The sequence below is a fragment of the Habropoda laboriosa genome, unplaced genomic scaffold (assembly GCF_001263275.1).
Source record: "Habropoda laboriosa isolate 0110345459 unplaced genomic scaffold, ASM126327v1 scaffold65, whole genome shotgun sequence".
Lineage (NCBI taxonomy): Eukaryota > Metazoa > Arthropoda > Insecta > Hymenoptera > Apidae > Habropoda > Habropoda laboriosa.
In genome coordinates this window covers 3,819,564-3,835,610 of record NW_017100254.1, presented here as the reverse complement: position 1 = coordinate 3,835,610, position 16,047 = coordinate 3,819,564, and the positions used below count along the sequence as shown (strand labels likewise).

Genomic DNA, 16,047 nt, shown 5'->3' with positions numbered 1-16,047 from the left:
TCCCGCTGGTGATCCAGAGAAAGGAAAGAAGGTAAAAATTAAAGATTAAAAGTATAAATTTAAAAATTGCATCATTTTTATTTAAGCGAAAATAATTGTAGAATGTCAAGTACGTAAAATTCGTATTTCGTGCATGGAAGTACGCGGGAAATTCCGATCTCATGACGTGTGTGAACGTTGATACATAACCCACGTGATCTGACGTCACAATAGCTTACTATTTTTTGATGATACGGATTTACCGTTTCGAATCTGCTGAACTATAACTTGTATATCTATACTGTAGCGATCTCTGCTAATATTTTATAAAATTTTGACGACTTTTAATTTTTTTTCTATTTAATATTTTCGTCTATTTTTTAAACATGATTTTTCGTTAGATCTTTGTACAAAAGTGTGCACAGTGTCATACAATTGAAGCTGGTGGTAAACACAAAGTGGGACCCAATCTACATGGAATAATTGGTAGGAAAACTGGCCAGGCTGCTGGATATAGTTACACAGATGCTAACATATCAAAAGGTAGCTCTTACTATTAAAATACTTTTTGGTACTGTATTTTGAATTTTGAAATTTCATCTGCATATGTAATGTTTTAGGCATCACTTGGAATAAAGATACCTTGTTTGAATATCTTGAAAATCCAAAGAAGTACATTCCTGGTACAAAAATGGTGTTTGCTGGTTTGAAAAAACCACAAGAACGAGGTGATCTAATTGCGTACATTGAACAGGCATCAAAGTAAGCTTAATACCTGTTCAAGATGATAAAACACGCTAGACGTGTTCAGCGGGTATAGAGGAAACTAGTACTATTATCACTTCAGACCTCATGTACATCCCGCTACATCTCACTCAACTCATTCATTGATTCTCCCCCACTCAAGCGTTTTCAAAGTCTGAATAGTGATAAATTGTTAATTATAAATAGGTGTATCATGTATGTAACTATGTACATTGACAGGAGCCAGACTAGTATTAACTAGAACTGGCTCTGCTTCTTCATTAAAGATATTCTGGTGCTCTCTTACTGTGGCTGAGCCATATGTAGACTGTGCACTGTTATTTATTTGTGATTATACAATGTTTAAACTATTTGAAGAATTATCGAGCTGTAATACGAGAGTATGGAAATACAGATTCGACAATGAATTTGTAAAGCTCATTTTTTTCTTAGCAACCGAAAATAAGGTTCATTTAGATAAAAGATACAACAAAGTACAAAAAGGCAATAAAGTGATATGCTCTGTTGACAATTCAGTTATAAATTTTACTGATATTAAAAAAATTGTATTAATTATGGATATGAGAAAATAGTGTCAATAGTAAAAATTTAAGAGTTTAAACAATGAATGGAAGTACAATAAATTAAATAATGAAAACTTTGTATTGTGATATTTAAATGTTAAAAATCCATTTTAGAAGTAACAATTTCAATTTACATTTAAGTTAAGCTAGATTTGTATTACTGTGATAAGGAAAAGGAAGGATGCGGTTAAAACCACCGGGAAATAACGCTTTGTCCGGGATTTTATACAATAATTTAATCAAAACTACCGCATTTGGATTCAGTTGTTCGTGAAATTACATTCGTTACAGTTTTGATCGAGTTTATAGTTGCAATGGAAAATAGTTCCGATTTTTGTGGAGAAGACAAAGTATTGAGTGATACTAGTAATAGTGTTGTGAGAAAGAAAGAAAATTCTCTGAGACTTCGTTTAGAACGAGTCCTTAGTTCTGGAGCTCTGAAGAGTCCAAAAAGTCCATTGTATACTTCGAGTTCTCAAAGTTCGAATCCTAATCATAGTAGCTCGTATGTAAGAGAGAGACACTATTCGTGGCACTTGCGTTCTCCTAAGAAGAAAGCATCTCGCACATCGTGTTCGTCGGAAAGTAGTGATTCACTTTTGTCTTCGAAGTCAATCGTAACTAGTAACACAAATTCGCCAATTAGTCCAGTCGATCTGGACAATTGTTTTTCAACAAGTTACGTCGACGAAGGGTAAGTACTTTACAAAATTAACACTAAACAGAATCGAATTAGTTTAAACGTAAGTTGGTACGAACATAACAAATACAGGTGTATATTTACTATTTTTTTTTATTATTTCTTTCGATACAAGTTGAAAATACGTATAAATACAAGACGTGGTTTTGTAAATTTATTGGTGATGTAATCTCTTTTTTACGTGGAAAACAACATATTAGCCTATCCGCAGTACTAGTCACTTTCGAAACCTTATTCAAATTAGAGCCACGTGTCAGAATGGTTTTACGAAACGAACAGATTATACGACGTACATACGTGCAAACGTTCGTACACTTTTAGTATCAGATAGGTGGATAAAAATTAAACAACCTTCGATGAATTATCAGACGATAGAGAATTTATATAAACGTGAAGCGTAAAAACGGAACGTACATCGGTAACGACGAACGGATGGGTCGATGCAGCGCCGGCGCTGCAGAACATAGCCAAGAAGACGAACATCCCCCCACCATATTTACTTGCTCGTCGAAACGATCGCGTCGACGTGTGCCCACTTCTCCATCCAGCGTTTAAAACAGAGTGAGAAGAAAAGAGTCTCTGTCTACTTCTCTATCTCTTGTTCTCTTTCCACCTTGTATCTCGTCCCTGTCTCTTGTCGTACGAATGCACCTCGTCGTGCTCCGCAGAACACTACACGGAGCGCCTCGAACCAGTATAGAACGAATTGTTGCAAAGTAGAGCTATTTTCGCGTTTGCCTCCGCGTGAGGAATTAGGAATTGAATAAAACCTACACAGGTATGTACCAAAAACATCTACTGATTGTACCTGAAATCGTGCCTGATTCGCGCGTTCATTTGTTTGCTTGAATGTATAATATTTCGTAGCTAGAATTTCGGATATATCGTAGTGCGACATGACTGTAGAATGGATAACGATGACAGTGTCAACTAAATTGCCGCGCTCTGAAGTCGTTTCTTAAAAATTATGCAAACTGTCGCGCGCGCCTAGCGCAAAGCTCGCGCCTAGGTCACAACTCTTCGAAAGCTTTGCTTGGACTCTTCCAAATATCCAAACATTATCGAAAAATCTCGACATACATTTTTACACTTACTTTTTCGTGTTTTACTGGAGTGTCATTTTTTTTCTTTTATCGTAAAAATCTGACTGTTTCTTTTGAAAAGAAACGAGTGGTGTGTGTGTTAACCATTACGTCTCTTATTCCTAGCAGATTTAAAACAAAACTTCCAACGATTTATTCATTGATGTAACGGTTTCTTTCGTGTACCGCGATGAAAACTTATCGCGATGAGTATAATTTATCCACTTTAAGAATACAAATCATACATCTACGGTTAAAACGTATTTTTCCAACGTATTATTTATACATCTATATCCATAAATATTGCATTCTTGATGTTTAAGTAACGATTAAAAATTGCTTCGTATATTAAAAAGGAGAATACTACTTGTAGTCTTTGCTTGTTTATCCCAAACAAAATCTCACTGTTTTCTAAACGTAATATTCGTCAAAAGTGTACAGGACAGCCAAAAAAGTTTTTCCAATCAGAAACCAGAGTGGATTTTATACGTTTTAGTCTTTCGTGCATTTGAGAATGGCCTCGGGCAAAAAAGCATGATTTAGGGCACACAATGTTTTCTAGAGTACTTAGACACTCATACGTGCACATACACATGCGCATGCATACGCAGCAGGAGAAGAAGTGTATATATGCTCATTTGTACACACGCGTATTCGTGGCTATACCTATTTGTAGCCTGCATCATTGGGCAAAAAGTAGGTCTAGGGAATCAGCTGACCAAAAGAGGCGCGTGCGCTTCACTAAAAGCAGAACACATTTGAAACGCCCATTATACACCTACTCTCGGAATCCCGGAAAAAAGGAGTCCTCGAAAACGCGGACACTGATAAACCTACGAAAACTTTTCGCTTAATCAATCGCTGATTATATGTATATGCACATACACATGCACACACATATGAACAATGTTTTATATTTAGAAATATAGGCCATGCATGTTTGATTTATACAGTGTAGCTTATATGTACTATATTGTACATATATATAGAGAAGCATCGCAACCCCTCTACTTTTTTTTACAGAAAAGAAATCTGACGACAAAAGATACAGCAACGCACGCAAATTTATAATTCGAACGTAGAAATTCTGTTGCAATCGTGATTACATTTATGTTTCTCTTGGGAACTTTGCTTTTGCGAAAATATGCGAAGTTTTGATCTGTACCCGCGTATTGTTCGAACGTGTTATGTCAGCGCACTTTGCGCCATGACCGAGTGAGCGTTTAATATGAATAAACATAGTCAAGGTTGATGTAATATTAACGTAAAAAAAAACAGTCGGATTTTTTCAAACTGTACGTGAATCGTGACCTGGCGACACTCTCTCTCTCTCTCTCTCTCTCTCTCTCTCTTTTTCTCTTCGTTGCATAAAACGGCTTTCTTAAACAAAAGAGGATTTGCTAGTGAAAGGAATTTCGCTGTTAGTCATGAGAAAAAAAGTAGTGCAAAGACATAGGGGAAAATCTCATTACTTAACCATGCTACAGCTGGCTTACAATGTACAATCATAAAATCGTTAGTCTTCCTTCGAGTTCAGCCTCTTTCTTTTTTCACTTCGACACACGATAGGCAAACTGGGTTGAAAGTTTTTCAAATCAAACATTCTAACATTTCTAAAAATCTCCACTTTTAGTTCAAACTTATTAATAACTTAAATTGAACAATTGAAATATAGAATTAAAAAAAAAAATTCTAAAAAGAGAGCGAGGGAAGATTGATTAGTTTGAAAAAATATTAAGCACGCAATGGAAGTAAGTCTGAGCTGTGTATCAAGATAATTAGCACATAATTTTCTTTTTCTTTCCTGGCGCGTTGCTTCCGCGTGTATAAACTTAGTTGCATGAAAATTCACGCGTGTGTACTCTTGCATCTGACTGGGGTCGTGAAGAATTAGTGGAAGAAAAGGAACTCTCCCGATTAATTATTCGCTAATGGTAAATGATTCAGTGATGAAGTACTCGCCGCAGCAGCAGCAGCAAAAGGAAAGGAAGTCGGAGAGCGAGGTTTGCTCGATTGACGCGACACCGAATCGTGGGGCACGTCGTCACTCGGCATCGGCGGAGTTTAAGAATTCGTCGAGTTCGTCGGTGAGGAGCGCGATCTGTCGTTCGCCATCGACGGGGATATTCGCATGGATGCGCGTGTTCCGGCTCGCCTCGATGCTTCACCAGGTCGGCTGCTAGAGCTGAGCCGTGCTGTGAGAGCAAGGAGAGCCCTCGTGCAGAGAGCCCCCTCAACAATCATAGATGTATTTAACGAATTAAAATTTACGAAAAAAAAAAAAAAATACGAAAGGACCGCGTACACGTGTGCGTGCGTGCGTGCTTGCGTGCGTAGTCGTATCACGCGCATAGTCACACGTGTACAGGTGAGCCCGACGACCCTTTTCTCACTCGGTCGTGATTTACGTATCCATAGGGTGGTCGGTTTGTAACGTAGCTGAACCGACGGTAGCTGAACCATAGTGCGTTACGCAATTACGTGTTAACAGCCACGGGCGTCGTACTGGCTACGTTACGTCTACACTTATATGTAGAGAGACGAAGTTACATGTACGCGTGTCCTCGCGTATACGCGCATACCGGTAAACGTTTCTTGTAAGTGCGTATACACGCGTGTGCATCGTTACACATAGAGCCGCAGTCCCGGGTTCCAGTTAATCGATTGGTCGTTTGCCAACCCATTAATTAGCGCGTAAGTCCTCGAAATCGGGAGGTGTAATTCGTCGCGACACGTCGTTTATGATCATCATCCCAATTTCAAAACTCTTATAATATCTCTCCATTTCCTTCTGTCTCCTACTTTTTCCCTCTTTGTCTCTCTGTCTACCTAACCTCTTTCTTCGGTTCACGCTTTCGGAGACGGGTTACATGTGCACGCGTGTACGATTGCCTGCCATAGTAAATACGGTTTTTTAGCTTGTACGTGAATAGTGATAAGGATATAACGTGGTGCTATGTTCAGAACATTCCTTCAATTTCGAACCATCTTTGGTTACTTTTACTCTCTCTTTTTCTCTACTTCTCTATCTCCCACTCTTTCTCTGTGTTTACTTGCTTCTATGTGTCCCTTCGTGCAGTACCAATTCTTTCGTGGGTAAAGACACTCCAGTGAATATCGACTATTTTTGTACGAACGTGAATAATTCTAGTTTTTCTTCTTTTTTGTTTTTTTTTTTTTATATTTTTGTTATGGACCAACTTCGTTCGAAGCTGATTTCTTTCTCGTCATTCCTTCGTTTTTGTTTCTTCTTTACCAGCGAACAATTCGAGAAACGTGTAAATTCACTGGTTTGCATTTATTTCCGCCTTTGAAATGTTTCTCCTATCGAGGCATATGATATCGCGCGCGCTTCAGGTATCTAAAATCGTAAATTTACAACCGATTTCACCATTGAACCTTATTATTGTGCGATCGTTAAGAAAATTTCTCACTGTTATCGATATCGACATCGACCGATATATTTTCTGACTACGCAAATCGACAAATAAATTCAATATTTGCTTTAACGCGCGAGTCACTGTTTTATGCGCCAATACTACAGACATCCCAGGAAAAGGTCTCCGTTACTGCGAAACTGTGGTGAAACTGCGATCAGAATTTTTAGAAGTACGTTTATCTTTGACTAATAAAACGTTGTTCTGTCAAAAATGCAACAAAGTCTTTTATTCATTCTTGTCCAAGCCAATAAAGAACTCGTACACACTATAGTCTGTTTTCCCCAAGCTATAGTCCATTTATGATTTTCTGTCGTAACTCTTAGAAACAGTTGCAACGAGACGAATATTTTCTTTCCCCCCTTTAATTCTCCCACACATGCTTTGCGTTTTTTTTTTATCAAAAAAAATACTCAGCTGTTAAGTAACAGTTACGAACCATTTGCGAAGCATACGGAGGCAGAGAAATAATAAACGAAAGTGAGTCACACTTGCGGTTTAAGAATAGATATATTCCTTTACAAGGTTTTTCTTATCTCGAGCACAAAAGAATAGAATGTTTGCAACATAGTTATTGACACTTAATGAAATCTGTCAACAAGCTGTCAAGCACGCTCAATTTAAAATTGTAACGCAGCACGTGTATATACCTTTCTCGAATATGGGTCATTAAGGTTGTCAATTTGTACATGACGATGATTGAAGTCTGCAAGTTTATATATATATGTCAGTGATCTCACGTTGTGAGCTCTCTATTCTCAAGGATCATATTCTTTACGTAACGCATTCAAACAAAACTTCCTTCCCCTTTCTTCTTTTCTTCCTCTCTCTTATTTCCCTCATTTCTACTGCTATTGTATTCGTAGGCTTTACCCATTGAATTATATTTCATTCCAGTTTACTGGCGAAAATCGTTTTATTCCTATTAAAACCTACTGTAGTACGTAAGTACTGAATATAACCTATGACGTAAATGTCAGCTGCATAATTATCGAAGCACGTTTAGACCGATAGAATGTTAATGCTTTTAACAACGCGAGTGATATTCGTTTTATTTTCGTATAGATTCAATTGCATCGAAACCAATTATCTGTGCAATCCTTTTGCGTTATCTACTGTTTGTAAAGCAGGTTGTGAATTCTGATATACCGGATGTGGGTTTGCTTATCAAAGCCGATAACTCTTTCTGCAAACGAAGTCTACGCATTTTTCTTTCAACGAAAATCCTCGTTTCGAAGAGAATGATTGTTATTCTAGTAATTAAGCGTAACGGAAAGGTCAAACCATTGTCAAATAAGTACTGACACACTAGAAATAAAATTAATCCAATCATGAAAGTTCTTTTTTTTACGTGTTAACGCATATTGGAAGCGTGGTACATGAAACTTCTAAAGAAAGGAAAGTTTAGGTAATTTTATGCTTTACAATTTGTACAAAATAAAACAGTTTAATTAAACTATTAATTACTTAATTGAATGATTAATATGTATCTAACTGAAAAATAGACTGCTATATTTGCAGTTGATAAGTAGAATGTCGGAGGATAAGACTTGTAGCGACATCTCTGAAATAAATCGGTAAAGCAGAACGTGACTCCCAAGTTGTTGAAGATTTCTGTCGTACCGGCCAATCATATTGAGTATTCGGTACGGTCCAGTACTGTGGGTGGCAGGTAAGACAAATTGTGGGAAGAAGGATGGGGGGTGGTATGGTGACATAGTCGTAAACACTCGCGCAAGGAGTACGTACACAGTCTCGCGAGGGCTCGTGCGGCGATTACGTCGTCCGGAGATTGAAGCGTGGTGATCGACGTGTGGTGATCGTGATTTGCAAACGTTTCACAGAAACAATCGTCTCTCTGGACGAAACCAACCAATAGAATTACGTCGAAAATATTGTATATAATCGCGGTTTCGCGGTACGTGTCAATTTCGCTGGTCGACAGGAAGAACTGGGAGATATTCGCGTGAAATTGGCGCGTCGTAGCTATTCCAGCGTGAATGTTTTGAATGTGCCGGTGAAATAGAAGTCGTACGCGATGCGTCGTCCCCTGATTCGCCATCTCTCCGAGGGTGGTGGCGGTGCAGGTGACAATACCACCGGTGCCAGGAGACAGCAATCCGTGAAGGAGGACGACCGTGCCAGTTACACATGGAATTGTCACGAATATGGCCATCACCTGTCCTCCTGCGATCTTCTCAAGGTCCCCACAACGTTCGCATATCGCGGCCAAGCTACATCACCAGAGCCACGAATCGCAATCCACAGGTAGGCCCGAATTCGATCAACAGTAGTCGCATCTTGCGTAGGTAGGGGAGGCTAGCTCTGAAAATTGTCCAGGTCAGTGCATCCTTTGGTGGCTCATTCCGGGTAACCGCGCTCGCGCACTGCACGCAATCGCCAGTTATGGCTAAGGAACATGTTTCAGAAGGAATCCTCTTACAAACTTTTCCTTCACACTTCCTCTAACAAGTTGTAATTACACGTATTGTTCGTCGAAATGATCACATTGTTGAAACGTGTAATTGCAGCTGTTAGGAAATTAAGAAAATTGCAACAACTGACACATGAACGCTTTAATAATGTAATTGTTTCATAATAATAGGTTAAGAAAAATATCGCAGTATCATTGTGGTTTTTCCGATTAACTTTCTAATAAACTTCCTGAACGTCAAGGTGAATCATTCGATTATTTTTTACGCGCTTACTGCTTACGATAATCTACGACAGCTACGACTACAGCGTGTGTGGATTCTAAAACGATTTGGGTTTTTCCAAATCAGTGTTCCGTATCGATTGTCCACATTTTCCTAAGTCCTTCCCTAATCCTGTAGGTAAATTGACCCTAAACACCTCTGGCATAGTTGTAAAGCGTGTGCCAATGTGTATGCTGACATAAATAAATAAGCGTGTCATGGGATTGACATTTTTCATGGAGAGAAATAATTCCCTATGACTGCTTTAGTCAAGTTTCGGTTTAATTTATATTAATTCTCTTAAATTAAAAGTACGTCGTTATTTTTTTCCGTTACGAAAATAATCTGAAAAATATTAAAATATATAAAACGATGCGTAATGAGAAATCCGTTAGCTTTGTTTCTGTTCCTAATGTCCAGACGTTACGTATAGAAAATATGTTGTGTTTACGTTCGTGGAAGGTCGCGGCGACCGTAAACACGAGAATTATAACGCCTTGGGGAACGAGCAGTTTCTCGAGTTGCACGTCGCGACGTAAACGTGCAGATATAAAAACGTTGAATATTTCCATGAAAATATATACATATATTTTTGTGCATGGATTAAGCTGCGCCCTATATTTCGCGACCTAAATCCTCTTGGATCGTATTCGCAAAAGGCGCATTTTCTAAATGACGCGTGCTACTCGAGAGAGGGTCGTACCATTTTGTCGAGCGACGGTGCATATTATGGCAATGTTTACAGCCATGTCGAATCGTCGCGATCGGGATCGGAATTGTTCCTAGAAAGTGTGTGTCCGGCGACATGACAGTGCAGTGAATCGCGAAAGTTTAGTTGGTTGTTTGCGCTCGTGGCGCTAACGCGAACTGTAAGCAATTCTTAGTGGATGAAGTAGGTCACCGATGAATTTACGATGAAAATAATCCATTTTGATTCGAACATGTTGCCGAAGTTGAATATTTACGGGAAATTTCGTTCGGAACACGTAACCATAACGCGAACTGTTTTTACACAGAAAAATAGACGTTTTTCTACCTCTCGTGTGGGAAGTGTTCTACAGAAAAGTTTCTTGTCTACATTTATAACCTCTTAATCCGTTGAAAGAAACGTAAAGGTTAGTAAAAACTTACATAGCACGGATCATATTTCTTTCGACGTATATTGTAAAAAGTGCATTTCTAAGTAACACATGCTTTGAATTTTGCAACGGTTTCTATTGATTCTTGAGATATGCGATTTCGTATAAAAATAATATTCTTCGAAAAAGAAATGAAATCTTTTTACCTTAACCTCGACATATATTTTCAAGATTTTTGCTTAGACGATTAGAAGAAATTCTAATCTAACCTAACACATTTCGATTTTAAATCAGAATTAGTTTAGGATTACAATTTGCGTTTGAGTCGCATTCAATTGTAAGGTTAGATTACAAAAATATGTCTAACATTTGACAACAATATATTTTATTTTACAAATCATTATTTCTCTTGCGTTTACTATTCCATTGCATATTCGCCGTCAGTAATACCTCAGTATTTTTAATTTCGCTACGAATTTCGAAATAAGTGCAGTTTACAAATTCGCATATCTCGCGAACGAAACGAAAGCGCGGCAAAATTCAAACTGCGCGTTACGTAGAAATCTATCCTCTACGATATTGCGACAATATTTTCGCCAATTTTTGCCGAAAAGGAGAAAAATACGAAGTAGAAAAGAAGGCGGGAATAAAGGGGAACGAAATGAATAGGGAGAGAATATTTTCGCCGATCCTTTTCGAAGATGCGAAGCAAGCACGGTTAAACCAGGTGCATTAGGTTGAGTCGGCTCTTTGAAATCACATTTGATCAGCCGTCAGATTTTCATGTAATCCTTCATATGTTCATGTGTCGGACATATTTGGTTATTGATAAGCTCGTGGTAGGGATACCACCAGAGGAACACGCGATGCATTCATTTATTAAAACTGATAAAATGTGCGGCTGATACGTTTGGGGGAATTCCAGCCCTATTGATTTTGCTTTACGGTGGAACATCTTTTATCGAGTTAGTGATAATGCTAACGTAGAATGCCTTAATATGTACATAATCAGAAATTCTTCTACGCTCTCTACGATTGGGAAACAATTTTATCCGAAGTGGACAAACAGGTATGTGTTATTGAAAGAAAATCTTTCTCCGTGGCTATTTTAAAGCCACTATAACGTGCGTAATAAGTATAAGATAGGAAGCAAAAAGATGGGGTAATCGGGTACGTGAGAACGTGGCGTTTAATTAAGAATTGAAAAGAGTATTTCGATTGTAGTTGATATTAAACTGTTCATTGATAGTAACGTGTTGTAAACAATGGTGGTTTGTACACACGGTGAATTGCAGTTTAACCTTTTCTAATTTCTCGTGTTAGCCGTGCTAAAATCTAGTTAATAGGTTTATCAGATATTGTTGCAATACGAGTGTTCGTGTTTTCCTGAACGTTTACGGAAAGATTCGTAATATTTCACGCAGTACAAAATAAGTTGTTAACCTTTTCTTTCGTTTTTTATTATTTAATTAAGTTTCGTTCGTTACTTATGTTTTTTTATAATTTACGGTGATAAAGGAGGTTTGGTAAGCACAGATTGTAATAAAACCAAACCAAAGTAAAAGATAAACGAAATGATCTAAAATTCTGTGATCATGAATTGGGAGATTTCGGAACTGAAAGAAGTTGTTACTGAGTCCTGGAATAAAATTAGCGAACGTATTTCGAGTTACATATTTTTGAGGTTATACGTAAGAAAGGAGGTCCTACTGTTACATTTTTGTATTTAATCACTTAATTGTAATTTAATAAATATTTCTTCTACTACTGTATTTAGTTTTAAAGAAATGCTACTTTCACACTTTTTCCATAGTATTCATAATGCTTAGGAGTTATTGCTTAAAATACGAAAACTCTTGAAAATTGTAGCGATGCTACAGTTAGGTACGCTCCGCAGAGAATGCACCACGCGAAGCTAACCGAATTTGATAAAAAGCCGTTTTATCCCTTAAAAGCTATCCTCAAAAGAAAATCACGTTGATGTTATCGTAAGTGAAATTTCACCCCGAGCTAACTGTGTTTATGATAATGTTGTCACTACTGATAGCGCGAGTACATACCTATAAAATTAGCATTACCAGTGTTTCTTAAATTTAACTAAATAAATTTAAAGTTACCTCTGAGGGTTGAACGAAAATTCTAACTCATGCTAAGAATAGGGAATAGAATGGAATAAAATTGATAAACTTGAAAAAGTAGAAAATAGTTGTATGTACAATAAAAAAAAAAATAAGCACAGTAAACAAATTGATCAATATCCCACTGACTCGTTACAAATTTCTAAAATTGCATAGCGAACGCAGAGAAAAAAGGGGTTTTTGAACGAAACAAAATTCGCACGCTGCAAAATCTCCTCCATGGGTAGCATTTAAGGTTCAGTCAGCAATTGTGCATCATAAAGGTTTAAGCGTTAATTAACGTATCCGAAAGGGGAAAGAATTTTTCACCGTGATTGTCACACTGGAAACTAACTTGACCTTATTCGATTATGAATCAGTTCCATGAATATTATTTGAAATTGCCTGTCAAATGCAGCCGTCGAGAGTGTCTGATGAGACCAGTTTTGATGTAACCGTCACTGCATGCCTACAGTCTCTCTATATACACGTATGTATGTGTAATATCTGATAGAACATACACAAATCTTTCTTTTACATAATGAAGGGGAACGTATATTGCGAAATGCCAGGGAAGGGTATAGAGGACATCCTCATTCTAGCCGCGATAGTCGGTCGGACGAGAGCGGAGATGATCGTTGAGTAATAAATTAGTTTTCCAGGAGGTAACACGGGAGATTATGCAATCGGTGTCAATAAGTGGGGCAATCTGATGGAAGAACGGAGATAACCTTGAACATCTGGTCTGGAAATGTCGGAAACGGAAGCTGGAGGACTGGGAGGACTTGCTTGTTTTATTTCGAACCAGATCCTACGTCTCGTAACATCTTTCCCGAATCGTCGAAGGTTCTCGAGTCTCGTTTGTAACGGGGGAAACGCAGGATGCTTGTGAACAAGCTGTTCGGTTAAAGATAACGCTCGATTGAAAGTTCTGTTGAAATTTTAGGCTTACTTTTTCGCCGCTGCACAGTGGAGAACAGGTAGTTTCCGCCGTTACGGGTTAATTGCTTTCTGGCGACCGTTCGTGAAGCAGGAGATTAGTTTCCTTGGAAATTATGCCGATCGTTGCGTTAAATTTACAATTTAAGATAAAAAGTTTGATGCGAAGAATTGGCACGGATAAAAATTCGCAACGCGGGAAATTTGAAAATATTTGACCGATTTTAGCGGAGTTAAATGCACTCGGATATGGTGGAACGTGATTATCTGGTAGAATTGTACATGTGAACTGATGGAGGAATGAAAAATTCAGAGATAAGCCGATTTGTATGTGTGATTTATTTTATTATGAAATTTTCGTATTGAAACTCTCAATTTTGTAGTAACGTCGACAATCTACCGTCGATTTTTGGATAATTTTGGAGAATGTTAGGTTGCAGACAGAAAATTCAGAAGCTTAATTACTATATTTTAATGATGATAGAAAGAAGATGGATAAAGAAAATTCCTTTTATATCGCCTTCTTCTGTCTAAATTCTGACGTCACAAACACGACCAATAAGATTGTAAGAAAAACACACTTTTTTGGGTTTTAACTGAGTTTGTTAACTAAGTTAATTTGAATTTTGGCCAGCCTTCTATGTAAAACACTCCACCGTGCTCTGTCGCGAGGTTTTTGTGTCTTTTGTTCCCGACTCTCCGGATTCGGGGATCCGTTAATTTGAATCGATACTCTTCTCGCTTATATTCCGCTCGCGCGAGAAGAAAATCGGAGATTCAAGTTTGATTCTCGTTTGATTTAATCGAGGCAGTGAATATTCATTCGTTTGTTGAAATTCGAGAAGAACGATAAAATCTGAATTTTAAATTGCACTATAAAATTTAACGCGACGCAGCCCGTTTGTTTTTTCCACTGTTTACGAGCAAAGATTGAAATAATCATGAATACACGATTAATACGATAGTTCCACGGTTCGTCAAGGCGGATGAAACGAAAAATTCTTACGCCACTTCTTGCAAACGTTCCTTTCGATATTTATTCAAATATCCAAGCAGCAAAAGTTTCAAAAGAACGAAATACCATTAACTTCACCAATTTTCAGTTCTTCTTTCAAATTCTAAGGGAAGCTCGAAAAGTCGACGTTCCTGTATTTGAAGAGTGTCAAAAGAATTCCTTTCAAACTCCCTGACCAAACAAGCGTCCACGAAAGGGTTAATTTTCAACGAGAACGTCCAAGTGGCCCAGCGTAATCCGAATTTTCGGACGTCGTTCAACAGGGAGATCTTCCCTTTTGCTCTCGGAATTGGGTCGCGAAGAATTAGGCTACACAGAGGTGCGTCTAATTGAGAAATTCGGTTTACGCCCGTAGGAAAGAAAGCGATACACTCGACAGGGGAGTAGAGTCAGGTGTGCAGCATGTTGCGTGACACCTTTGATCTTTACATAGGTAAATACTCCATGTCCATTCACGTGTCCCTCGCTCTTTCTCTCTCTATCTTTCTGCGCTCGATGTTTCCGTGTAGGAATAGATACCAACGAGCAGATCTCGTTTTCTCTCTTTCAGGAATTGCATGCTCGGGGAATAGCCCGGGAATCTTCCGAAGAGGAGAGGATCGTTTCAGCATCAGTTGGAATCCGCCTCGTAGATGGTAGCGGCCAGAATCAGGAAGTAGTTTCTCGAGAATTTCATTTCGAACGAAAGAAAGAGCGGTACAGTCTGCCGGACAGTTTTGTCTTTTACTATTAGCTGACGATTAGCAATCGAGAGTAATGTTTCAGGATATAGCATAAGCTGTAATAATGGTGCGTTTCTTATTTTGGTTCGACGTCCTCGCACAGTAAAGAATTTATTTTTGTCTGGGTTCAATTTGTAATGGGCTGAAGTAGCGTGTTTGAAGATGTGGAGCGTGAAGCTCTATACCGTGTTACTGAATGATTAGGTTTGAGAAAAGGAGAAGAAAGGAAAGAATTTAACTGGGAATTGATAGTCTTTAAAACTCTTTAACTTCCTACTTTACGATTTTTCAATTGTTATTTGTCTTATGTACTTATGGCTTTAGTAATGTGTTAAATGAAAAAGTTTGAGGTATTGGGTATGCTTTCTATTTAATAACCCTCTGACTTGTATGTTACAACTGAAGTTTGAGTTAAAGTGAAAGTTTATTGCAAACAGGTCTCACTTTTGTAATATCTCAAGCGTAAGTTAGACCACGAGTGTGATTCGTTGTTGTAAGGCAAGGTGTTAAATCTCAGAAACTTGAAATTAATCCAAAAGATAAGAATTTCTTGAGAAGAGGATTAAAGAGTTGATTAATTTATTTGGTCAATAAGATTAAAATTTTTGGTTGACTTCGGATATCTTATTGTACACACCGACTGTTTATTTAAGATGCTAACCGAATACATAGCAGTCGTTAAAAAATTGCCGGAAAAACAAATGGTCAATATATCGTCGATTAAATATTACTTTTGCGTTACATTACTTGTGCTTCCGAGCCGAATTTATAATTTCAAATGAAAAAAAGATCGTTCCTTCTCGTCTGCTCTAAAAATCTCCCCAAACTCTCGAGCACGGCTACCTAAATCCCGCACCGCAATCATGGTCTATCCACTTTTCGTTTCGTTACGGTTCTCTCGTTAGAAACAAGCCGGACCAATGTTCGCTCTGCTCCTCGAAATGGAAGTTTAG

At 38.0% G+C, this 16,047-nt stretch overlaps 2 protein-coding genes across 2 annotated transcripts in view; both read left to right on the top strand.

Annotated features, from left to right (window-relative positions):
• Positions 1-4: 4 nt before the first annotated feature.
• Positions 5-1,077, top strand: LOC108572255 (cytochrome c; the record flags this gene model as incomplete). The annotated part of the gene is made up of 3 exons (XM_017934455.1): positions 5-31; positions 381-522; positions 600-1,077. Coding segments are annotated over 3 exons (315 nt in total), but the record flags the coding sequence as incomplete, so codon positions are not given.
• A 544-nt stretch (positions 1,078-1,621) lies between these two features.
• LOC108572498 (rap1 GTPase-activating protein 1) overlaps positions 1,622-16,047 on the top strand; it is a 116,181-nt gene continuing 101,755 nt past the window's right edge. Inside the window, exon 1 of the mRNA XM_017934748.1 lies at positions 1,622-2,001. Within this exon, the coding sequence (XP_017790237.1) occupies positions 1,622-2,001 (380 nt within the window). The remainder of the gene's footprint in view (positions 2,002-16,047) is intronic.